This window comes from Lodderomyces elongisporus, chromosome 2 (assembly GCF_030384665.1).
Source record: "Lodderomyces elongisporus chromosome 2, complete sequence".
NCBI classification, from domain to species: domain Eukaryota; kingdom Fungi; phylum Ascomycota; class Pichiomycetes; order Serinales; family Debaryomycetaceae; genus Lodderomyces; species Lodderomyces elongisporus.
In genome coordinates, this window is record NC_083674.1 from 1213500 (window position 1) to 1238794 (window position 25295).

General features: G+C 36.1%; 7 protein-coding genes across 7 annotated transcripts; 3 read left to right on the top strand and 4 right to left on the bottom strand. All coding sequences in view use genetic code 12, as the record gives it.

The window, feature by feature from the left end:
* Positions 1 to 90: 90 nt before the first annotated feature.
* SEC21 (coatomer subunit gamma) lies at positions 91 to 2994 on the bottom strand (the record flags this gene model as incomplete). Its single annotated transcript, XM_001526911.1, has 1 exon — positions 91 to 2994. The coding sequence occupies one exon, from the start codon at positions 2992 to 2994 to the stop codon at positions 91 to 93; it is 2904 nt and encodes a 967-aa protein (XP_001526961.2).
* A 1097-nt stretch (positions 2995 to 4091) lies between these two features.
* On the bottom strand, positions 4092 to 6293 carry TCO89 (target of rapamycin complex 1 subunit tco89; the record flags this gene model as incomplete). Its single annotated transcript, XM_001526913.2, has 1 exon — positions 4092 to 6293. One exon carries the CDS (start codon positions 6291 to 6293, stop codon positions 4092 to 4094), a length of 2202 nt encoding a protein of 733 aa, XP_001526963.2.
* Positions 6294 to 9067: 2774 nt separating this feature from the next.
* Positions 9068 to 11185, top strand: PVL30_001767 (uncharacterized protein; the record flags this gene model as incomplete). Its single annotated transcript, XM_001526914.2, has 1 exon — positions 9068 to 11185. The coding sequence occupies one exon, from the start codon at positions 9068 to 9070 to the stop codon at positions 11183 to 11185; it is 2118 nt and encodes a 705-aa protein (XP_001526964.2).
* Positions 11186 to 12545: 1360 nt separating this feature from the next.
* On the bottom strand, positions 12546 to 14306 carry PVL30_001768 (uncharacterized protein; the record flags this gene model as incomplete). Its single annotated transcript, XM_001526915.2, has 1 exon — positions 12546 to 14306. The coding sequence occupies one exon, from the start codon at positions 14304 to 14306 to the stop codon at positions 12546 to 12548; it is 1761 nt and encodes a 586-aa protein (XP_001526965.2).
* An 810-nt stretch (positions 14307 to 15116) lies between these two features.
* Positions 15117 to 15752, bottom strand: CBC2 (nuclear cap binding complex subunit; the record flags this gene model as incomplete). The annotated part of the gene is made up of 1 exon (XM_001526916.2): positions 15117 to 15752. The coding sequence occupies one exon, from the start codon at positions 15750 to 15752 to the stop codon at positions 15117 to 15119; it is 636 nt and encodes a 211-aa protein (XP_001526966.2).
* A 457-nt stretch (positions 15753 to 16209) lies between these two features.
* Positions 16210 to 19119, top strand: ppk32 (Protein kinase domain-containing protein ppk32; the record flags this gene model as incomplete). The annotated part of the gene is made up of 1 exon (XM_001526917.2): positions 16210 to 19119. The coding sequence occupies one exon, from the start codon at positions 16210 to 16212 to the stop codon at positions 19117 to 19119; it is 2910 nt and encodes a 969-aa protein (XP_001526967.2).
* Positions 19120 to 21315: 2196 nt separating this feature from the next.
* Positions 21316 to 22497, top strand: ERG3 (c-5 sterol desaturase; the record flags this gene model as incomplete). Its single annotated transcript, XM_001526918.2, has 1 exon — positions 21316 to 22497. The coding sequence occupies one exon, from the start codon at positions 21316 to 21318 to the stop codon at positions 22495 to 22497; it is 1182 nt and encodes a 393-aa protein (XP_001526968.2).
* Positions 22498 to 25295: the final 2798 nt, after the last annotated feature.

The following is a 25295-nucleotide window of genomic DNA, read 5'->3' on the forward strand; positions in this document are numbered from 1 at the left end:
TTTTTTTTGGCCAAAATACAGTATGTTCATTGCCAAATTGATAGAATAAAAAAAATTGTTTTTTTTTAGCATTTATTAAACTTCACTTGCTTAAGAAGTGTACAAACTATTCTTAACAATCTCTGCAAATCCTTCGGTCTCTGCTTTCACCTCGCTCCTTCCGACAATTTTACCTCCCGATTTGGCCAATCTGATTGAAGCTCCAACTTTACCGCCCCAGACATCTTTACCGAGCAATTTCAAAGAATGCGAATTCGAATCGTTGGAAACGTAATCAGATCCGTCGAGTGCCATCATATTTAATCTTGTCTTTAACACATTAACAGCTTTCTCCATTGTATCGACATTGCCAATATAACCAGTGGTAGAGTCTTGCTCGGATGGTAATGAGTCAAAAATGGCTGTAAAGTTTGAATTGTACAATGGATTAATGAAATCACCAGCTGATAATTCCAAATCATCAATCTGGTACTCATCAGACCAGCCATCATCTGATGGGTCAACTTGGCCCTCGTCATCAAGATCACGATTGGTGTATGCCACAGTGTTTCCAAATGCTGACAAAATATCACCATCGGCCAAACTTGGTGTGCTAAATGACACATAAACAACTCCCACTTCATCAGGTTTCAATTCCAGTATTGGCAAAATGAAATCTTCTTGGTACTCTTCGTTATCTGGTTGTGCAATAACTGAGATATCCTGGAGCAAGGTATGTGGCAAAGTATTGTTTATATTGTACTGCAAAACCAATTTCTGTGACTCAAGGAAGAAATGCTTAACTACATTAACAACAATCTCATTTTCTTTATCAGTAAGGAAAACTGGAGCAAGAGAGGATTTTGACAACTTGCCGTACGACTCAAACTCTGGGATACTCGAGAGCTCTTGTGCATATTCTTGTTGTTTCAACAACTCGTTAGCATTATGATCCCTTGCGGAATCGGATTGCTTTCCACTTGTTGCTGATTCTCCTGTACCACCTCTTCCGTTCCCGCCTGTAGCACTATCAATAGTACCTTGGGCCGAAGTCTCGCTGTTGTCGCGTTCAAAACTCTTTAACTTTCTATTGTACTCAATAGATTTTAATTCATCAGCAGAAACTGTTGGAACCTCGGAGATGTCAAACTTTTGCGCAAAGTTATCTGTATCGCTCAAATAGTTAACAAGCTTGCTTTCCAAAGTTGCCAAATCATATTTGAAATCGCTTACAATCAAATTCTTTTTTTTGTTGTTGATAAAGCTCAATGAGATTGCAGCCCTATCCCTCACTTCATCGTCAACATCATTCAAACATCTGGTCAAGAGAATAACAATATTCTTGGCCACATCTCCTCCGCAAACAGCGGCAAATTTAGCCAAAGAAATCACTGCCGATGATCTGACAATGGAGTTCTCTAGCACCAACCTGTTGTAAATATGTCTAATATAGTAGGATGGATTTGATGTAGTTGGACCTTCATCTCCCAACAAGTGCAAAATTCGAACAGAAAGTTCTGTAAACTCACAATCCTCGATAAATTCACACAAGTTCATCAAAATCAATTGCTTTGCACTGTCATTAGGTAAGAACTTTATCAAGTCAAAAAGAGCATCAACAATAGCTGTTTTCAACTCCAAAGAGCCATCGTCTCTTAATAAATCGGTCAAAAACGATACCAATTTCTTGTGTTTTGAAGGGAATTTTAAGGCCAAATTCTCAGTAGCTTCAATAATGACAATCTTAAAGTCTTCGGTAATTTCATTCATCAATGAAGTCATTTTGCCAATCAACCTATCAACACTTTCGCCGCCGACAGTTGGTGCTGCGGTTGCTGCTGCTGCTGCTGCTGCCCCGGATCCTGAATCATTTTCAACCGTACCTGCACCCATTGTCTTCAACAAAGTAGTGATTGCTAATGTCGAAATGGATCTGTTAGTGTCATTAATCAACCCTTCCAATTCCAAATTGACCACCATGATCTTCTCGGGGTGCTTAATGGAGATCTTGTTGATCAATCTAATGGCTGCAAACCTTGTTGCAATACGTGGCACACCTAACAACTTTTGCAAAGTAGTAACAACCGACATGTATTGATCATTGGAGATTAAATGTTGCAAGTTGATTAAACTTTTGCAGGCCTCCAACTCAACCATATCTGACTTGTGTTTCAAAAATCCCGCCAAAACTGGATACAAGACGTTAAATAAACCCTCATCATCGACGAGAAGCTTATTGATATATCTAATAAGCTGGATAATTGATAATGAGTTTTTGAGTGAAGATCCCTCGGACAAGGTTGTGATCAATTTCATCAAAGCCATCTTGTCGTGGTTTCTCAATTGGTAAATCAACCCCAAAGCATGGTATTGGTACATATAAGAGGTTGATGGTAAGTTTGAGGTTGAGTTTCCATAATATTCATGAAGTTGAAACTGGTTGGATGGGAAGGATTTGTATGACTGAATAGTTTCCAAAGTTTCATTTGCAAACCTCTTCACCACGTCCTTGGCATGTGGTAAAAGGTTGTAAGAGGAAATCAATGCTGCTGAGGAAACAACCGGGTTCTTGTCAACTATGGCATTTTTAAATAATCTTTCGGCCGCAGTCACCGTGGTGGGGTCCAACACTTTCGATAAGGTCCTAATGGCATTGGGTTTGTATACTGCATCATTACCTTGAATATCCTTCATAATCGAAGAAGTTACCATCAAGATATCTTCTGAAGTTGCAGAGAGCTCTTTGATGGTTAAATACACCAATTGCCTTAGTGATTGATCCTTATGTTGGAAGAGCTTGGAGATTGAAAAAAATAAAGTAGTCGACTCTTGTGAAGGAAAACTTTCACCATTGTATAATAACCTCAACAATTTGGCCAACAACTGACGACACTTTTTGGCATTCACTGGGGTGGCATTGAATTGTTGGAGACACTCTTGGAAAACAGCCATTTTATCAGGCGTTCCCGAAGTACTCGCATACGCATCCTGTTTCTTATATGACTGCGTTGACATTGGACTTTTGTAATGCAGATTCAGTATGGATTGGTGTTGTTCTCGAGAAAGTGGTGGTGCTGGTACTGATGGAGGGTAGTGCTTGTCGTTGTTGTTTTCGTCTCTGTTGTTTCTGTTGTTTCTGTATTTGTTTCTGTTGTTTCTGTATTTGTTTCTGTTGTTGTTGTTGTAAATGTTAATGTTGTGCGTCGTTGTCTGTCGTTGATACTACTTTCTCAGAGTACGTGTCTGAATCTGATTTCAATTTTCATCAAAAATTAGAGTGTCGTGGGAATTTTTACAAAATTTTCCACCCAATATTATAACTTTCAACACCTTGCATCTACAAAACAAAGAGCCATTGCTCGCTATACCCTAGAACATCATTCAACACCAATACCTTTCACTTCTAATCGTCGCTAACTGCATTCACATACACCACCACTCACACTCACACCACCACTCACACCCACACCCACACACACACTCACACCTCCATCTTTTCCCATACTCTCCCATCTTTTTCCCATCTTTTTCCCATCTTTTTCCCATTTGCATTCACCAAACTTGTGCCACCTTTAAGATAATTCTCAAATATGTTGTCCCTTGTCAAAGTTTTTACCCTGCTGATACGTTCAAACACCAATAAACCCTTATTTAATGCTTCTCCTTCGTTGTATAAACCAGTTGTTGGTCTGTTATACCAACCATTAAGAACCTTTAAAGTCAGGACAGCTGTGAAATGTTATTGCAAAGATTGCTATATGGTAAGGAGAAAAGGAAGAGTTTACGTTTATTGCAAGAGTAATGGTAAGCACAAACAAAGACAAGGTAGATAAATATGAAAATACTTGATTATTTTTTTGGTTGTTATTGTTGCTGCTGTTGTCGTTGTGATATCATGTACATAGAATACAAGTAATAAACGGAAGAAACGATTTGCTTTAATAGCATACATTTCAGAATTTACATTTAAAGATATATATCATGTATTCATTTGGAGTAAGGTGTAAGGAAAAAAACTAAAAACCAAAAAACCAAAAAACCAAGAAACCAAAAAACCAAAAAAACCAAGAATCAAAAAATCAGAAAATCAAAATTAAGATATTCCGTTCTTGCTACTTTGCGTGTTGTCCGTGTCTAGAAAACTGACTGTGTTTGCCAACTGATGTCATTCTTGTATTTGAAGGTCTGGTATTTTCCAGAGCTCCTGATGTTGACTTGTTTGGACTCAGACTCGATGCAATGGAAAAAATTGCATCTTGCCAAATTCTATTAACCGTGCCAGCGGCCTCACTCCTTTTCTCCTTGTATGCTGGTGCAAAGTCATTGAAGTCGTTTGCTATTGACTGATTGTTGTTACCACGTTTGTTATTTCTCTTTTCAATTTTGATCTCTGATTCCCCAGCACCAGTCGATATTCTTTTTAAACTTTCGGCCATGGGATTGTGATGTCTTCTGACGTTCAAGTATTCTCTATTTAGCCGCTCAAACTCGGTACGAGACTGGATCGAAGTTTGGTGTATATTTTGCACAAAATTCTGTATACTATGTGCATTTATTGGCAGATCCAGCGCTGGCGTAAAATTGAAGCCACTCAATCCATTTACACCTCCGGGAGTAATAGGAGTCATTGGCTTGATGTAATTGTTTGATGCAACTGTACCTGTGCCTGCTGCTCCGCTTAAGCCTCCGACACCTCCCCCTCCTCCTCCAAATACATGACCATAGCCATAATCACGCAAACTTCCATTACTATTGTAACTATTGGAGAACATCAAATTGTTCAAAGATAAACTGGAAAAGTTCCCAAGTTTCGGATGGTCCATGTTTGCCACGTCCATTAAAGAGCTTTCTCTCTGCAACCACAATTTCTGTTGTGTTCTGGTCTCGATGTTTTTTGAAGACCCGTGATCTGATGCAAAGGATGGGGTGGAGCCAGACTTGTTTATGTCATTAAGTAATTTTGATTGATCATGACGTTCACGCTCAAATGTAGTGTCCATTCTCCGTCGCAGAGGCTGTTGTTGTGGCTGGTGATGTGGTCGTTGTTGCAGTGGAGCTTGCGTAGGCGGTGCTTGTTGTGCTTGTTGTGCTTGTTGTGCTTGTTGTGCTTTTTGTACCTGGTTCTGTTGTGCTGGGCCATTGATTTGCAGTTTGTATTGATCATTTGTTCGCTGAAGGTTAGACATTATCGTTTGGTCAGGTTGGTAGGAGTTTCGCTGGCTAATATTTTGACTGGTAATCACCGGCTCTGCGGCCCTATTTTTTTCGCTTTGAGGGTCAATGGGATTAGCTTTAAATGAAATACCCAGTGTTTCCAGAACGTTTGTATTGCGATGCTTGAAACCTGTTGAGATAGTTTCTTTAATTCCAACTGGGTCAATCTTTCTTACAACACCTGTCGATTGTGAAAGAAGTAATGAGCCCCCATAAAGGTTTGCTGCTTGCGATAAATCGTCGGTTGAGCTTTGTGTTGAATGGATCGGTGGTACTGCTCCTCTACCACCATCACCATTATAATCACGAGCGTCGTTTTTGCCATCGTTGTTACCAATGTTCCTGTTGCTGCTGCTGCTGTTGTTGATGTTGTTGATGTTGTTGTTGTTACTACTAAAAGTTTCTGGTCTTGAATAACTTGTCTCTTGTAGCACTTCAAGTTTGGGTTCCGTTTGTGGCGTTGGGTCGGGAACCATTCTATTGATTTGTTCATAAAGGCTAGGCACATTGGGTTGAAATGTCAGTCCAACAGTAGATACTGTTTCTTGGCTATCAAATCTTTCTGGAGCTGGTGCATTGGGCTCAGTACCAGCATCACCTAAATCCTCGTACTCGTCATCGTTCTCATCGTCATCATGAAGTCGCATGATGGGCTTTGATGCTTTCAACTTGATGTTTGATGACATTGCTTTCAACGATGTGTTGGATTTGTTTGATTTGAGAGACTGATTTGACATTGTCTTTGTTAATGGCTGTAATCCGGCAACTTTCGTGAATGACCGATTGCTTCTTTTCAATGCTGCATTTTGCCGTTTCATTAAACCATCTGTGGATTTCGACCTATTCAAATTCGGTCTTGCTGTTGCCAACGCCGATGCTGAGGCCGAGGCTGAGGCTGACAGTTTGTTGAGTAGCTTGTTGTGAGATGAGGAACGATGGTGTGATTTCAATCGCGCTGAATGCGGTCTCTTGTGTGTAACACTTAAGCTGGGGAGCTCATCTGAAGCTTGTGTCAGATTGGAACTTACTGACTCTTCCGAAGGTAGTCTTGACACTGTAGATGGTGGATTATTTGCATTTCCACGCTCATTGGTAGACATCTCAATTGGAAGTAAAATAAAAATTCAAAAAAAAAAAAAAAACAAAAATACAAAAAAGGAGGAAAGAAAAAACTAGATTTGGGTGTAAAAAGGAGAGTGAGCAAAATGTGGTAACTAGTGTATATTGTTTATGTTCTTAAACAGGGCAAAAAAACAAAGACGGGAACGTTGATATATTGACGTTTGAAAATTTCTTAAAACCTTTTGACTCCACTTTACTTTTGAATTTTGCGCTTTATTCTGGTAATGTATCGCTGTTTATTCCTGCATCACGAGTGCGGAATTGACGACCCATCATCATGAATCTTCAAAATCAACATATAGAGTATCACGTGCCTCGCAACCGATATTTATCATTCTCACTAGGGCCTTTTTCTTTCTTTCTTTTGTTTTTTTTTTTTCTTTCTTTTTGCTTTGGCACCTGTGCCAGGTCATTGTATACAGAGAAAGTGAGAAAGTGAATATTTCAGTTTCCCATAAAAAAATGTATTTCCGAAATTGAACTTATAGCAAATATTTACATGTCAAATGCTTACTATTCTCCCGTCTCCTCCCCCCCTCCCCCCGCTTCTTCTTGATCTTGCCCCCTCTTCTCCACATTCCCTTCTATTTTGTCTTTAAGAGCGGTATTTTTTAAAAAAAAATAAGAAATAATCTGTAGATGGTTTCCAGTGCAAAAACAATTGGTTATTAAAGAACAAAAGAACAAGGAAAGGAAAGGAAAGCAAAAGGAAAGCAGCATAGAGATCAAAGACAATTCGTGATGTGAAGAGGGTAAGACCAACTTTGCCTGATACAGAAACGGCTCGGCTTATTAAAAACTCGTGTCTTCTCCTCTTTTTTTGCCATTTATCTATATGGATTCTCTTATCACATCTTTATTGTTGTTATTGTTGTTTTTGTTATTGATGTTTTTATTGTTGTTTGTGTTTTTTTTTTTGCTTTTACGTTTTGAGAATGAGCTACCGGCAAAACGAAATAATGGTCTGGTGGAGTAATAAATACCATACCACGTGTGTAATCATTTGCATAGTATGCGATTGTTAGAGTAGAGAAGAGTTTGGACTAGGAATTTGAAGTTGATTCGGATACTTCCTTTCAAAGTTTAACTTGTGAGTTATGAAATGTTATAGAGAAGCAGGCTATTTCTTTTCTTTTTTTTTTGGCTTTAAGCCTCTCCAACCCGTCCCATGCTTTGTCTGCTTCTCCCACGTTGTAGAATTGAATTCAATGTTGATCCTAAAAATTCAAGAGCAGTTGTATCTCAATTAATGATACATTAAGCTTTCAATTTTGCTAACCATAGGTAATTTTTACATAATTCATTGCTAATAACAAGGTCCGTGATTTTCATATTTTTCTTTTCTTTTCATCAATAAACATTGTATCAGACCTGTGAAGTAGCATTTGAATATATGGAAGGCTTTTTGGTTCTTCCTCAATTTCGTTCTCTTTTCTTTTCAGAATTTTACATATTTTGTTAAGTTTAAACGGATATTCAGCTTTAACCAAAAATGTATAGCATTGTGCTTTTGAGAGTTGAAGAAATTGTTTTCTTTTACCACTTCTTTCCCCCCCCCCCCCCCCCTTCTTCCGTTACATTCCATTCAAAAATACATAAAAACCCATCACCATGTTGAAATTGAAGCTCGTATATATTTCAGTTTGAAAGTTTCAACAAACAATTCAACTGGTGTATTAAAAAAAAGGAAATAAAAAAATTTTTAAAACATTTAAAAATTATTGTAATCGTCAAAGCTAAGCTAAGCTAAGCTAAGCTAAGCTAAGCTTTGTTTTGTGTCATCATCTTTTCATATTGGAATCAGTAGCATTCATCCAATCTTTTCAGTGGATGAATTTCCTGATCATTTTTTGTATTGTTTTGTTTGGTTTTGTTCTGATAAATAAACAAAAACCCTACTAGTTCCTTTCAAGCTATTATATCCATCAAAATCTTCTATGTCACAAGATATCATAAGTTAGGCTTGCAAAGCATTTAAACAACTGGATTATGTCCCAATGATAGGATAAATTGCTAAGTTTCTATTCTTTCTGCCCTATCTTTCCAACTGTAGAACAAAACAACCCCAAATTGTTTTCCAACCCTTTACACTATTGTTACCGTGCACTCTGTTGTTTGTATTTTTCAAACCTAAGATAACAATACAAAAGCAGATCAACTATTGTCAATTCTTCCCCCTTTCCTTTCTTTAAATTTTTTTTTTTCTTTTTTTGAATAACTTTTAATTAATTGGAATGATATTTACTTTTTTGTCCATACGAACATCATAACCCAAAATTTACAACACGTGCCCATTATTACTCATCTTAATGCATTCATTTAGTCTGACGAATGGGGGCAGATGATGAACATTTTTGGCAAATTCAAGAGAGTAATTATTATGAAAAGAAAAAAATGAGAAAAGAAAAATTCCAAAAATCCAAAAATCCAAAAAACCGATTTCGCAGCCACATGAACAATAAAGAGGTGGAAAAGAAATTGTACAATCTAAGTCAGGAGAAATAGTTTGTGAACTCTACTACTTTCCATTTTTTTTTGGTTCGGGGTATAAAATGGTTTGCATATCTTCCCACTTTTTCACGATATAAACATCATGAACAATTAATTAACCGTTTAGTTGATTGACTAAACTACTGACTTGGCCCGAAAGTAAAGAGAAAAAAAAAAGACTAAAAGATTAAAAGATTAAAAGATTAAAAGATTAAAAAAAATTCAAATATATATATACATATATGAAAACCTGTTGGAAAAGATGTTGAAACACAACATTATTGCGCTTATTTTGTTCTTATCGTGTACAGTGATTTGTCACACGATTCCCGGGATTGACTCACTTCATGCCCAAACATTAGATAAAAGAAATGTTGATATTGAAGCTGTTTACGAAAATATGGATATAGATGATACTGATTTCATATCATATCATCTTCGTGAGATTGCCAAGTTCAATGGCACCAAGTGCGAGAACTGTAAACTGAGAATTAGGTATTCACAAAATTTGCTACAGGAACAAGAAGACAAAAAACACTTGATTTCATTGTTGCTTTACAAGTACTGTCTAAATGCAAATAACCAGAGCTATACAAAATGCAACAACATAGATTTGTTCGTCACGACCGATGCTAAAAACTTTGAAACCAATCAAGGCTGGGAGAGCGGCACAAGTACCGCGTCGTCGCTTAACTTTTGGGATAATGATTTCCTCCATTTGCTAGCAAACTTCAACACAAGCAGTGACCTTGACTTGGAATATTATTGCTTTTTCAAACAATCAGCTTGTCCATTGCCCAAAACTCAGGATGTTGAAGAATTGTACGGTGTTAGTAATTGGTGGCCAGAGAAACAGCCCAAACACTATTCTGAACCTCAATACAACCAAGAAAACTTGGAACGGTTCAACGTGTTGCACATTAGTGATTTCCATCTCCAACAGAGGTACCAAGTTGGTGCAGAAAGCAATTGTACTTCTGCTCCATGTGCTTTACCCGAATCATACAATGCAGTGTTGCCCAAATCAGACTACAATTTTACCACTGCGTTTAAAAAGGCCAACCCCGGCATTGATGTAGGAGACATAAGATTTTCATTTTATCCCTATGCACATTATGACGAAAACGATCAATATACTCCAGGCGAATACTACGACTACCCCAAATATAGAGGTTGGAACTTTAACAACTTTCCAGCAACAACGTTCGGAAGTTACTTATCCGATTCTCCTGAAATCTTATTGAATAACTCTCTCAATTACATATCCAAAGCACACTCCAACGATAGTTTTGAGTTTGCCATCTTTACCGGTGACTTGGTTGATCATGACAAAATTCATTGCACGCCAAACCTCACAAAGGAAGAAGAAGTAAAGTCATTGAAAATTATGAAACATTACTTGAAAAACTTGACGGTATTGCCAGCATTGGGCAATCACGATACTTTTCCTTATGGCCAATTGTCGCCTATAAAATACGATTTCAATAACTCATATGATTGGACCCTGGATTTAATGGCTGATCTTTGGGTTGGTAATGGCTGGTTCAATGAAACCCAAGGTGACACTATTAGAAGCCATTATGCCGGCTTCTCGTATGTGACCAAGCGTGGTCTCAAAATTGTTGGTTTAAACTCAAATTGTTATTACCAAAAAAACTTGTGGTCATACATTAATCTTGAACTGGATGGTGATATATTTGGTCAATGGAAGTTTTTGATAGATGAATTAGTTGAATCTGAGCAGAGGGGACAAAGGGTTTGGATCATGGCCCACATTCCAGTGAGTGACTATGATGCATTACCGTTGCAATCACGTATATTTGGTAAAATTGTTGAACGATTTTCGCCATACACGATTGCTGGAATATTTTACGGCCATACCCATAGAGATATCTTTAGTGTGTTGTACAACGACGATGGCGATGACAATAAAGAACCAATCAACATGGCATGGATAAGCCAGTCAATTACTCCCTATTCAAATTTTAACCCATCATGGAGGTATTATGAAGTTGAAGATCAAAGCTTCAACATCTTGAATGCCTATAATTACTATACCAAATTGAACAACACTTTTATCAATGCTGGTGCCGAGCCAGCATGGGAGTTTGAGTACTCTGCGCGTACATTTTATGACCCGCAGGATACTTGGGGGTCGAACAATCCCTTAAATGCCACCTTTTGGAACAGATATGTGGCTGAGAAATTGGGAAATAAAAGTGAAATTGGTTTCAATCAAAAATTCACTGAGTTGCAGTATAGGTGGGGACCAGGCATGCCCAATTGTACAAATGGTACAACCTTATCTGACAATTGCTATTCTGAAAATTACTGTGTCACCAACTTTTACAGCGACCTCAATTACTACTGTCAAAGTTGAGTTTGAATGGTAGAGGCTGAAAAAAATTTTTTAGAGATTGAATGCTAGTGGTTGCAAAGAAAGAGATTTATGGTTGTTGTTTTTCTATTCCGTTATGATGTGTTTTGTTTTGTTTTGATATCATGTGTTTTGTAATGTGATTTCTTTATTCGCTCAGTATTTCACCCTTCTTTCTGTTCCCCGTTTTGATACTTTTAAACTATGAAAAACAAAAGTTTTGTAAATTTTTCCTCGTTATATATTCTCCCAACTCGTATATAAATTCAAAGTGTATGACTACGCTAGCCTTCAGGATTTGTATAGGTAATCAATCTTCACTTCGATAGTAAAAGTTTCACATTTCAAGGACCGTAGACATCCACCCTTGAACCTCTTTTTTTGTTAATTAAAAATTGTACGTAAATTTCTTGAATTGCACATATTGCGGCTTTCTTATTGTATTAGTAAACATGTCGGCCATTTGCGACTTAGTTAATAAATATTCTACTTTTGCAACAAGGTTTCTGATGGAATCACAACGAATACCAAAATTCTTGTCCTCATAGGTAAACACTGAGTACTTTATTATACTAATGGTATATTTAATGGTTTCATAAATAATTTTCGGACTAAGTTGAACATCAAACTCTTGGAATACGCCACTTAACTACATAATATCATCAATGGCCTCACTAAGTGAGGCACATTCTGCTTTGATTTGTGCTTATTGAAACAACAGATTGTTTCCTCGAACTCCAAGTAATGGGTCTATCTGCATATATGAACACATAAACGGAATTTGGCCATTGTTAGACTTTATCATTTGCCCAATCAGCATCACAATACGTTTCGGCTAAAATTTCTTTGTTTTCATTTTTACTAAACTGCATTTTCTCTTGTTCCTTTAAGATACCTCAATGAATATAGAAAGTGATTCTAGTTTGTTTTCAAACCCCAATTTACGATGTGTAATACCTCGATAAGTATACCCAAAAGCATCAAGACATATCAAATTTATAAAATATGAATGCCGTTATTTCCTCTTTTAGCCACCACATGCGAATATTCTATACCAATAGTAGTTAACAGAAAAAAAAAAATGAAAAATTTAACGTTCTATTGCACATCAAAAGCTTTCTGGTACTTGATGCAGTCTGTAACAGTTCCGTAATACCTTTGTCTTCGTTTTTGGAATTCTTGACTACTCTACTTTCACCGCCACCCAAATCTAACAACGTAACTGTTAATGAATTAGTTGATATTGCAAAGAGGTACTCCTGCAATACATATATGAAATGACTCATTTTGTATCATCTATATTTTTTTTATAATTTGTATTACAAATGTGACCGCCAAATGAGTTCCATAACATGCATCCGCCTTAGGCCCCTCTTTTGTCAGAGCTCGATTCTTGAGGCCCTTTGAAAAACTTCAATATCATCTGTCGAAATTGAGCATCATTCAACGACTTCTGAAATCCATCTGTGACAAAAGTATATTTATCAATTTCCCATCTGGCTGAAGCCCAAGTATTGAAATCTTCATCAGGTGGGGGTGATACTTTCTGATATTTATCCATATAAATGTTTTTAATTTCTTGATTCTGAACCACAAATCTTTTGCCTAGATTACATAGAGGAAGCATCGGTTCTATCATCCTCATTTTTTCCTGGTAAGTATTTTCAATCTTTTCCTTCTTTCTACTGAGTTCTTCCAAAATAGCATCCATCTCTTCTTCCCTTTGCTTTAAAAGTTGATCTATTCCCGTAGATAATGTAGCCACTTTTTCATATGAATCTCTGATCCTTTTTTTCTTGGCGCGAAATTGAGCAAACTTATCAAATTTCCAGTTATGAATAAGTCTACCAAGATCCCCCATCATGAAACTAAGACCTATCTTCCCTGGATCTGGATGTTCATGACAAAATTCTCCGATCTGGTACATATTATCAAACCTAGTGTAGAACATCTCTACCATATCTCCGGCTTCTTCCCGTTTGAAAGCAGACCTAAATTGAGAGGCGGCTTCCTGTAAATAATCGTGCATAAAATCTGAACCAAACAATTGCTTTTCTAGCGCATCAACATTCTCCTTTATCCTAAATTTTTTCTCCAGGGATGAATTTGTGTGATGAAGTACTGGTCTATTATTAACGCCTTCAGTTTCAAATTCTACGGCTGGTGTATCTGTGAACGGCTCAGGTACCGGTGCGCTATCTTTGAAATACAGTATACCACGATATGTGTGCTCTGATGCACCTCTATCAAGATGAACAGCATCCGAAAATCGTTGTGTACCAGAATACACAGGTTGCATACTAAACATTCCAGAATTCTTATTAGTTTCAAGTTGGTATTTCAGGTTAGACAAAGGTTGAGGAGCAAGGCAGTTTGTAGCAAGATGTCCAGGTTTTTGACAATTTAAACATTTAGTCACTTTCTCACAGACAAGTGCCTTAAGGCTTCCCGAAACAAAATCTGTATTATTTTCCATCCTATCACGCACAATGTGTTGTAAATTTATCAATGTAAAATCTTCCCAACCAGTACCATAAAGATGACGATATGAGCTGACGAAATCATCAACAGGAAAACCTTCTTTCTTCAAATATGCAAGATACACAATCGTATTGTAAATCTCGGGACTAAATCGTTTTTCAATAAGCGTGTCTAGACGATCATAAGAGTTTTTAAACAAAGCTAACGTTAAACCCTCCTTCAGCCTCGAAGTAGTGTTAAATTTATCGCACATGATACCTATAGCAGCAGGAACTGTGATGTCTCCATATGTTGAGCGCAAGAACAAATACAACTCACGCCCAGTGCCATCAAAACTATTCACTTCTTGAAGCACATAGCCACTCGCAGTGTCTTTTAGGATCAACCTGATGATACTGTCAACTAATTTTATAACTTCCCTTCTAGTAGCATCGTCCTCTCCCTCGATGGAAGATACTTCCCCATTTTCTAAGTAAAAAATTAAGTCAGGTGAAATATCGTTGCATCTTTTTGTTAGAATTTTGTTCCAATCATAATAACTAGCCTTGCTTGTAAGTAGTAGACTGTTTGGAAAGTTTGAGTTGGAGCTGGAATCGGTATAACGGCTCATAACCTGTTGTAAGTACTGTACCCGCGCAGTCATTTCACACTACTTTATGTTATCACAATCTGATACTTTCAAAAAAACTATGAACCAGAAAAATTAGGGAGTATGTACCGCATTATATATTCTTCCAATTCTTACAAATATTCAAATTTCATTTTCATGCTAGCTATCAATCTCTGTATAGCTAATAAATGTAAAGTACATTAACTCCGTTTATAAATAATATATTGTTCTACATATGTCACAGTGCGCAATGAACTAGCGCCATTGTGCCTATATTTCTATTTTCTAAAATATCGGAAATATACGGATATAAAGGAATATGACTTGTTCATTATAATTTAGTGAAGAAATAAAATAATATAAATGAGACAAATGTACTCAATGTAAACTTGTATCAATTTATATGAAATTATCAATAAATATCAGTTTATATGGTCACAACAAGTTAAGCATAATCTAGTGGATATTCAGAGGAATTGATCAGCCTACTGAACCTCTTCACTTATAGGTTGTGCAATACAAACTACAACTTACACTTAAACACTGTGCTGTTATTACAGCATCTTCAGACACTGGAATACTTTCTCAGAATGTGTAGGTTCTAAGCATAAATGTAATCGCTGGTTCTAGTGAGCGAGAAGCAAGATTCTAGTGCACAGCAGTCGCACACTTACTTTAATTTACGTGGCTATGTGACAACATAACAATCAAAGAATTTATAACTCCACTTCAACCTCCCCCCCCTTCATCCTTCTCCCCCCTTCATCATTCACGTTCCCGAATCTGTTTTAAAGTCTGTGTTTATTAATGATTTATTACTACCAATACATTTTAGTTGCTTCTCTATGTAAATGAGCTGTTAAATGCAGGATCTCTAGATGGAATGTAGACTGAACCACCATGGCCTCTTCCTCTATGGTATCCGCCTCTACCTCTAAACCCTCTACCTCTGTAACCACCACGACCTCTATAATTAAAACCACCACCACCACCACCACCACTTCCGCCGTTGTATCTATCGTTATATCCGCCACCACTGCCACCACCATTTGCCGCAGCTGCAGCCAATTCCTGGGCAGCTTGTCCTCCGTGTCTACCTCTTCCAAACTGTCGTCCTTCTCTGAATCCAGGATCCAAATCAATCGAGATATTCTGACCATCCAATACAGTTGCTTGCAAATACTTCATTGCATTCAAAGACCCTTCTTCTGTACGATAAATCACAAAACAGAACCCGCACGGTGTTAGTTTATTACGATCAAGACCCATAATGATCTTATCGATGGGTCCGCTTTTCATAAACAATTCATGGATCTGTTCTTCTGTTGTGAAATGCGAGAGGTTTCCCACATATACTGTGCGTGAAGTCATGGCCCGTTCTAGCTCGCCATAATTGTGTCTGGCTTTTCTTATGAGATACTCTGAAGGTTTATCTAGCCTATCAGCTGAGTTCTTAAAGTTGTTTTCAAGAAAGTCCATAGTTGTGGAGGTTAGATTTTGCAAGATAAATTTTACTCTATGTTTGGAGGAGCAAGGCACAGATTTATATGATTATCAATCTCATTAACATTATTTATTTTGTATTTTTATTTTTTTGAAGATATTGAACTATTTTGTATATATTTTTTTTTTATTTTTTTATGTGTTTATTTTTTTTTTTTGGTCTCGCTTTGTATTTGAATATGTAAAAGTATTGAGTTTTGGTTAATTATGGTAAAAGTTGGATCAGTTTGGAATATAGGCCAACAAGTTAAAGAGTTGTTAAAGAGTTATCAAAAAACATTGTATGTAAGAATAACAGAACAAACTCAGCAAAACAGAATAAAATAAAAGAGGGCAAGAAAAAAGAGATCAGAACAGATCAGAACAGAACAGATCAGATCAGAACAGAACAGAACAAATTATAGTAGAAATTGGACATAACAAAGTATAAAATATGGCATCAATGTTGAGTAGTTTGGGGTTTAAGACGGGGATAAGGGCAATCTACAATGTTCTGGATAATCCATCGTTTGTTTCTGAACCATGGGCGGTCTATCCTGCCAAGCACAAGAGTACCGGTCGAATAGTTTCGGTGTTTATTTTTGACAAAACAAAGTTTGAACTGCAAGTTCAAAGATTATGCTCTACATCATCAAATGCATCCAGTCCTAAAAGGATCACCAAAGAATGTTATGAGCTAATCAAACACGAGGTGAATCAGTTGAGTAAACTCAAACACCCACAAATTTTGACCATTATTGAAGTATTGGAAGAGACAAAGACCAAATTTTTGTTTGTGAGTGAATCAGTGAGTGATAATCTATTGACGGTCAATTCCAAGAATTTGGATTCGCTATCGATTCAAAAGGGACTATTGCAAGTTGCCAAAGGCTTGCAGTTTTTGCATTCTCATGGAAACATTATACATTTGAACATACAACCATCATCTATATTTATAAATAATCAAGGCGACTGGAAATTGGCTGGTTTTAGATTTTTGCAAAACTTGAATGAATTGTCTCCGCAGGATCGAGATAACTTTTATATTATGAACACGTCGACTGTGGTTCCGTTTGCCAACTTGAATTTGAACTTCACAGCACCGGAATTGATTGTTGATGCGCAAACGAAATTGGATTTTGCAAATGATATTTGGTCATTTGGTATGTTGATCTTTTACGTATACAATTTCCCCGACTCGCTAATTAACTCATTTGATCCCAGCAGTATTACCGATTATAAACAAGAGTTTCGGAAATTTGAGCAAAAATTTTACAATCACGCCAGCAAGCCCGCCGAGCTCAAATATATCTTGAAAAATGTGCCTGACAAGTTGTATCCACTATTTCCGCAGCTTTTGTCTAGGTACCCTTATGATCGACTTACTTTAAACCAATTTATAGATTCTGATTTTTTTGATGGAAGTATCATCAAGGCCATGTGGTTTATTGATGAGTTTTCGACTAAATCCATTCATGAGAAATTAATGTTTTTAAAAGGGTTGCTTGAATTCGATAAAGAAACACAAACAGATTTGTTAACGCAATTTCCACTGGTATTCAAGAGCCTGAAGCTATTGCCTTTACTTATTGGGGTCATCATTAACGAACTAACAGTGCTCGATGAATCGGCCACTATCGATCCCAATGTTGACGAGTTGATTAGCTATTCATTGGAAATTATTTTAGCTATATCTAAAAACATTTCGGCATTGACTTTCCAAGATCGTGTATTTGGTATTTTGTTTAAGGATAATTCTTCATTTACGGAAAAAGTTTATGATGCCATATTCAAGGATGAAACCAAAAGCACCAAGAAAAATGCAACAACAAAGATCTTTACAAAGCTCATTAATGCATCGGTGAAAACCAGACTTACAATTGTCAACAATTTGGATGTGTTGCAAGAAAAGAGCAACGAGAAGCAATTTGTAGGTTTTATTAAGCATATACTTGATTTGGTGTTTACGCTTGGTTCGAATGAACAAGATCAAAAGCATGTGCAGATTACATTGCAAGAGAAGTTTCTCGACACATTGCCAAAATTTGTTACCATGTTTGAATTTCCGTATATGAAAAACACAATGTTTCCACTTTTGTGCCGGATATTTCTGTCCACCCTGGTTTATTCAACAAAGCTAAAAATTATGGATACGTTTGAAAAGTTTTGTGATTTGCGAGTGATTGATAAGATCATTATCGATGAGCAATTGTTACCAATAACGCAGAATATCAAGGAAAGGGATCGAGAAATGATTAGTAAACTAGTTCCTTTTCTTGCCAAGGTAGTTACCAGCGAGCATATAAACATGGATATGAAAACTGCAGTTGAGTCTATCTTACCGCAGTGTATGGTATTTGCATTTGGATGTAATGATTGTACTCAAAAGGAGTTCAAAGCCTATATGAGTACCATAAATGGTGTACAAGAAAAACTTGTTGAGAAGAAATTATCGCAATTGCCAGAACATGAAAATTTTGCAGCCAGAAGCCATGGCTCGGGCTCAGCTACAGCCGCAACTACAGCCGCAAACTTTGACACTTTATTGCAATCGCAAAGACTTAAGGAGCCAGAGAAGGAGGTGCAAGGTCCTAAATCGCAAGCGATGCAGCCTACAAGAAAGCCTGCGTCCATAAAGTCAATGGGATCGAGCCATAATAAGAGTACAACCAACAGCAACAGCAACAGCATATCAAATGGAAATAATAACTCTGTGATGAAGCCGAGGAGACCTCTTCAATCGAGAGTATCAGCTTCGTCGTCGTCGTCTTCTTCTATTTATGCTACTGCTAATACTACTGCTACTACTGCTACTAATACTAATACTACTAATACTAATACTAACACCGCCAATAAGAATTATAGTAGTAGTGGTGGTAGTAATATTAATGGTGCTTTAAATACCATGAAATTTGGTGCTATAGATGAAAAGTCCAATAGCAAAAACGATAGACTATTAAATTCACTAAAGAGTACTTATGAAAGACAGAAAAATGAAGATAACGATGATGATTTTGATGACTTTCAGCTGTCAAGTGGTGCAAATGTTGGTGGTAGTATCAATTGGAGTAGTGAGTCAAACAAGATGAAGACGTTGCCAGTAACACCACGGTTGAACAATGAGAGTTTTCGAACTAACAATAGTGTTCAGACAAAGTTTGCAATGGATGTTTCTACTAGTCAGCCAGCTAAAGTCACTTATCCTCCTGGTTTCAATACAAATGTTGTGTTGTCACCCAATGCATCTTCAACCAAGTCTCAGCTGACTAGTTTCTTCCAGCAGCAGTTGCCGACAAAAACTAACTATACTGGAAATACTGGAAATACTTCGAGTATTAATAGCGATTTGCTAGACTTGCTCTAACAGTTCCCTTAGCATCTATATATGTACATATATGCATTTGCTTTTACCAATATTTATATTTATTTTTGCATTTTATTTTTTTTCATACATCTTGTACTATATATCTAATCACGTGATGATAACTCCGATGGTCGCGAATGATATTGTGTAATAAGTAATATGTCTATCGAATACCTTGGACAGAGATAAATCAGGTGTTTTTTTTTGTTAGGAACACACAGGTTGGTAAAGGATATAAAGTACTTATAGATCTAAGTCAACTTGTAATTATCCATCAATGATTTTTTGGAAGGGAGGAAGGGTGTTTACGGAATTTTAATATAAAAATCTGTAACAGAAACAGGAGCAGAAACTGAAACAGCAACAGGAGAGAAAAAAAAAAGATGTTGTACGAGCCAATACCTATTCTCTACATAAGTTAACTTGGAGACTACGAGAGTTTCTCTCTTTATCAATTATATATTCTATCATAATCCTGTTTCTCATTCTTTTTCTCTCTCTGTGTGTGTGTGACCAAGAGACTCGTAGCCACATAAGATGTATGTTGATGAAAGTTTCTTTTACGCTCCTTTCCCCCCCCCCTCCTCCTTTCCCATCTTCTGACTTAGCTTCCTTCTCTTCCCGTCATTGACTTTCTTCATAGTTTCCATCTTCTTTAAAAACATTATTCTATTTTTTTTTTGAGCTGACACATACAAAATTGCAAGGTATGTTTGATTATGTGATATGTTTTTCAGTACAGGTGATTCTCCTTTTTCAATTTCTTTTTTTTTTTTTTTTTTTTTATTTTTTTTTTCTCAATTTCTGCCTCATAGAATATTGTTCTCGCTAAACGACGATGCTCGTGTCATGTTCGCATTCCGTGATTGATGAACTCTAAACGACGACCAAAACTACCACCCACCCAAAAAAAACAAAATAAAATTGAAAGCGTGTAAAAAGATGATTCCACTTTTTTTTTGACCCTGTACACACACACACAGACACACACACACACACACAGGTGCCAAAGAGACAAAGAAGCTAAAGAAGCCAAAGAAGGGATCTTTACTAAGTGATTGAGGTTGCAAAAAAAATAAAAAAAATAACAATCAGTCCACTCCTCCACTCCAATTATGATTCTAACAACGACAAGCCCTATCGCTATTTGCCTCTCCCCACTTTTAATTTTCTTTTTTTGTTTTTGCTTAGTTTTGTCTTACATAGATACTTAGCTGGTGTTTTGTTTTAGTATATCTACTTTGACAGTTGGAATTGGTTAAAGCTGTGGTACCTTTGTCAATTAAACTGCTCGTATAAGATTGCAAGTATGTATGATGTGCAATTGATTGCCATTTTTATATTTTTTTTTTCAATTCTTGCTCCGGGTAAATTGTTTAACTGACTGAATAAATATTTCTCATAAAGAGTATTTGATATTGGAAAGTGGAAAGTGGAAAGTGCAGACAAAGAAACATCGTAAGCACTTCCTTTCTTCCTCCCCCCTTTCCTCCCCCCCCCCAGTCTTGATTCTTATCCTAAATCTCTTTGTTAGCTTTGTTTTCTTTATTGAAGAACCAAAGGACGGACGGAAATGTATCCGAAAAACGACAAGAACAACATCCGAGGGGCGGAGGAGGGGAGGAAGAGAGAGAGAGAGGTAGAATGAAACACAATAGAAAGTAGAAAAATAAAAAATAAATAATAAAAAAAAAAACAAGAAGAGGTTAGTGTGTGCTATACGAAACTCTCTAATACTTTTTCTCAAAAAGAAAAAAAAAAAAAAAAGAAACAAAAAAAAGAAACAAAAAAAAAACCCTCGTTTCTTATCCCATCAATAATATATAAACATCTGACATCTTGCTTTACACTTTGCATCTTCAAGACTTGAAACCACTCGTTCATATACATTTCTATACCAGATTCTTCACTCGTTTTGTCATTTCCCATTTCTCATTTGTCAACCCTTTTTTTTTTCTCCTTCTTCTTCCTATAACTATTATCATCCATTTGCCAGGCGAATCCTTTTTTTTTTTGTTTTTTGCTACACACATTTACAATATCCAAGCCCATTCCCGATACTTTCCCGAGTGCTTACTGTTAACATTTTTTTCATTTGTTTAGAACGTGTTTTTTTTTTTTGTTTGCTTACTTAACTAGAGGCTAAGAACTCTTATAATATAATCTAGAGCTGTATCACACACATTTGAATAAGAGATGGATATCGTTTTAGAAGTTTGCGATTACTACTTTTTAGACAAGGTCTACGCTACTGTTTTGCCAAAAGGAGGATACGTTGACAATTTGATACAAACAACGCCATTGCTCACAACGCTTTCGAATTTTAAGCTTTCAAATGTATTCAAAACGCCATTACTAGAATCGTTTGTTTCGACAAACAACTCATTTGTTCAGGATGCAATCAACTTTAACACCACGAGTATCAACACCTCCAACTTGCCCACATACCTCTTGAACAAGGCTTTAAACTTTCAAAACAAGCAAGATGTATATGGACTTGCACCCAAATTCTTACCTGCAAGTGAGTACATCTCGAGTTCCATCTTGGCAAGATCAAATATACTCAGAGAAGCATTGAGCATACTAGTCGTCACCACAATATTTGGATGGCTCTTGTACTTTATTGTTGCCTACCTCAGTTATTTGTTTGTGTTTGATCGCAAAATATTCAACCATCCAAGATATTTAAAGAACCAAATGGCATTGGAGATCCACCAAGCAGCAACTGCAATCCCCGTGATGGTGGCTTTGACCAATCCCTTTTTCTTGTTGGAACTCAATGGATACTCGAGCCTTTATATGGACATCAACGAATGCACTGGTGGCTGGAAGGCTGTATTGTTTCAGATTCCAACATTTATCTTATTCACTGATTGCTTAATCTACTTTATCCACAGATGGTTACACTGGCCATCCATTTACAAGAGATTGCACAAACCTCACCACAAGTGGATTGTATGTACGCCATTCGCCTCCCACGCGTTCCACCCCGTTGACGGATGGGCTCAGAGTTTGCCATACCACATTTATCCATTTTTGTTCCCATTGCACAAAGTGTTGTACCTTTTTCTTTTCACATTTGTCAATTTCTGGACAGTGATGATCCACGATGGAAATTATATGTCCAATGACCCCGTGGTTAATGGTACTGCATGCCACACTATCCATCACTTGTATTTCAACTACAACTATGGGCAATTTACCACACTTTGGGACAGAATTGGAAGATCGTATAGAAGACCCGATGACTCATTGTTTGTTAAGGATGAGAAGCCAGAGGAGATTAAAAAGGAGTGGAAGAAACAAGTGTGTCAAATGGAGGAGATTAGAAATGAATTGGAAGGAAAAGTCGACGACAGGGTATATGTTGATCAATAGTTTCAGGCAGATTTCAGTTTACGAATATATATATATATATCTATATAAGCTTTTTCCCTTTTTTTAAAAATGAAAAAAAACGTGTTAACAAGAGAGATTTGGTTTTTTTTTCAAATTTTTTTAATTTTTTTTCAAATTTCAAAACACTTTTTGGATCTTCTATAAATGTATGGTTGATGATATATTTCCTTCAATCCTGCGTCCTATTTCTATTATAAGACCCATAAAAACTTGTTTATTTGTAGATTAATGTATATATGGTAAAGTGAAGAAAAACGAGAGAAAAAGAAAAACATAAACAATCACGTGCAATTGACCTTTGCTTAATCACGTGATAATTTTAACCAACAACGTGACGAAGCAAAAGTTGAAAACGTACGAAATGCAAACAAAATTTTAAGTATTTGCTCTTTACGAAATAGATGCAATATAGTCCAAACAGAAAAGAAAAAATAGAAGCTATGTTTTGCTCATAGTAATTTTCCTAAACTCTTACAAACTTTGAATGAATTTTTTCCAATTGTTGGGTCAAAATTTTGCAACGAATTGTTACAAAAATTTTGATAAAAGACAAACAAAGGAAGTTTCGCAATTTGATTACAGGCATTATAAGTTAAAAAGAGCACGTCTATAATTTTACCTTCACTCTCCAAAAATTACAAAAAGACAAAGAAAAAAACAAATAAGCAATTTCCCCAGAACATTTGTTTCTCTTTGATTCTATATAAACATACTTTGTTTGATTTTTTTTTTTGGTTTGGCAAATAATAGTAATTTTTTTTTCGATTCTCTTGAAAAGTAAGCATATCTAAAGTCACGTGACATACCATTTATCAGCTGAAACTAGGTAAAAAAAAAATAAAGAGGAAGCTGTTATATTACCTTCTTGGTAATTAAAAAAATTTATATTAATGAGCCAAAAAGAAACAAGATCAGCCAAAATTGTATTCAAGTGCTTATTCCAAAAAGCCACCTTAGTCTAAGGCGTGAACCAATGTGCAGTTATTGGGTTGGGATAAATCAAACAAGATGTCTATAGAATCTGTATTGTTAAATCAACAACCAATCAGATAAATTCCTGGTTTGTGTAATTAATGTCCCTTACCTGCAAAAAAAAAATAATGCTAATAATTGTTTTTATTTTTTTATTTTTTCCAATTCATGGAAGCGCGCCGGCGATGGGCCGAAAGTCGCCTAAAAGTCAAATCTGTGCATCTCTACAAATTTGCTTTCCTTTTAAAATTTTTTTTTTCTAGCTTCTTTTCACCATTTTGCCTTACAACAAAGGAACTTAATCGACTAACCATAGGCATTAAAGGTGGTGGTAACAAGCTCTATTTAGACGAAGCAAGTTATAAATTTATTCTTCTTCTTCTTCTTATTCTTTTTTTCTTTTCTTTTTTTTTTTTTCGATATACAGAATTAGACACAACCGCTACCGCTTTTCTTCACTACACATATTTGGTGATAGGGATTGTCAACGGTCTTTTCTTTTTAAAATTTTCTTTTTCTTCACATCTACAGATCTATAATACTAGTAAAGTAAGGGGTTGGAAGAGGTAGGAGTAAGGAAGAAGATGGAGGCCAAAATAAAAAATACCGCCCTTGCCTCGTAAAAGAATGAATATAATTGAAATATAATAAGCGAATCCTATGCAGCACAGCACATGTGCAAAAAAAAAAAAAGAATATAGAGAAAATGAAGAATGAAAAAAGAAAAAAGAAAAAAAGAAACAAAGAAAGAGAAGGAGTAACGGTATTGAAAAGTGAATGTCAAAGAAGGAATGGCGAATTGGGTCAGCAAAGTAGAAGCGGCTTGATCATTAACTGACGAATATACAGTGTAATGCAGTACTTGATTTATTAGCTCTGCCTATTAGAAGGTTGTTGCCTTATCAGTTGGAGAAGAATACGATTGCAATGTGATTTTCCGATAAGCAAGATGAGGTTTTTAGTATTTGCCTTTTTTCTTTTAATCAATTAATTAATCAATCAATCAGTTGATCAATCACGCACGACTTTGGTTTTTTTTTTCTCTAGTTCAATTGACTTGGCTATTTATGGTGTTTAGATGTTTAAAAAAACCCAAGAGATAAGAGAATAGTGTAAATAAAACACATGGTTGATTTGAACTCATAAACCACTAGCAACAATTAGCTTCTGCTGTCCATCTAACTTTTCCTCTCTCTTTCTCTCTCTTCTTCTTTCTTTTTTGACCTGCCTTCTCCTTAGTGAACCAAGGTGTATTCGCTTATTTCCTCATTTGCCAATCACGCTGTGCGGAAGTTGACAATCGCTTGATGCTTCAACGTGCACATAGAAACACACAACACAAAACATAACACAAAACATAACACAAAACAGACAAAAGAGAGAGAGAGAGAGAGAGAGAGAGAGATAAAATGCATGTTATCTTTTTTTTTTTTTTTAATTTTTTAATTTTTTAATTTTCACAACCACATGGAAATCGATTATGTAATCTTTAGAGATAAGAGATTCAAATGCTGCAACATTAATTCATATTTGAAAAAAATAAAAACCAAGTGAAAAATTTGAAAAAAAAAGAAAGAGAAAAGAATGTCCCAGAGTAGAGATAACAAATCCTTCTCCTTCATGGTCTAATCCGTTATAATTCTTATTGTTAATTGATGATTTTTTTTTAAATTTTCATTTGCAAAACAATAAGATAAGTCAATCTTGTAACTCTGGTTAGTCGTCTATCTGGTGATTAACAACTACTGATTACCAAGTCACAAATGAAGTAATAGTCTTAACCGCGATAATGTTCATTTGCTTCT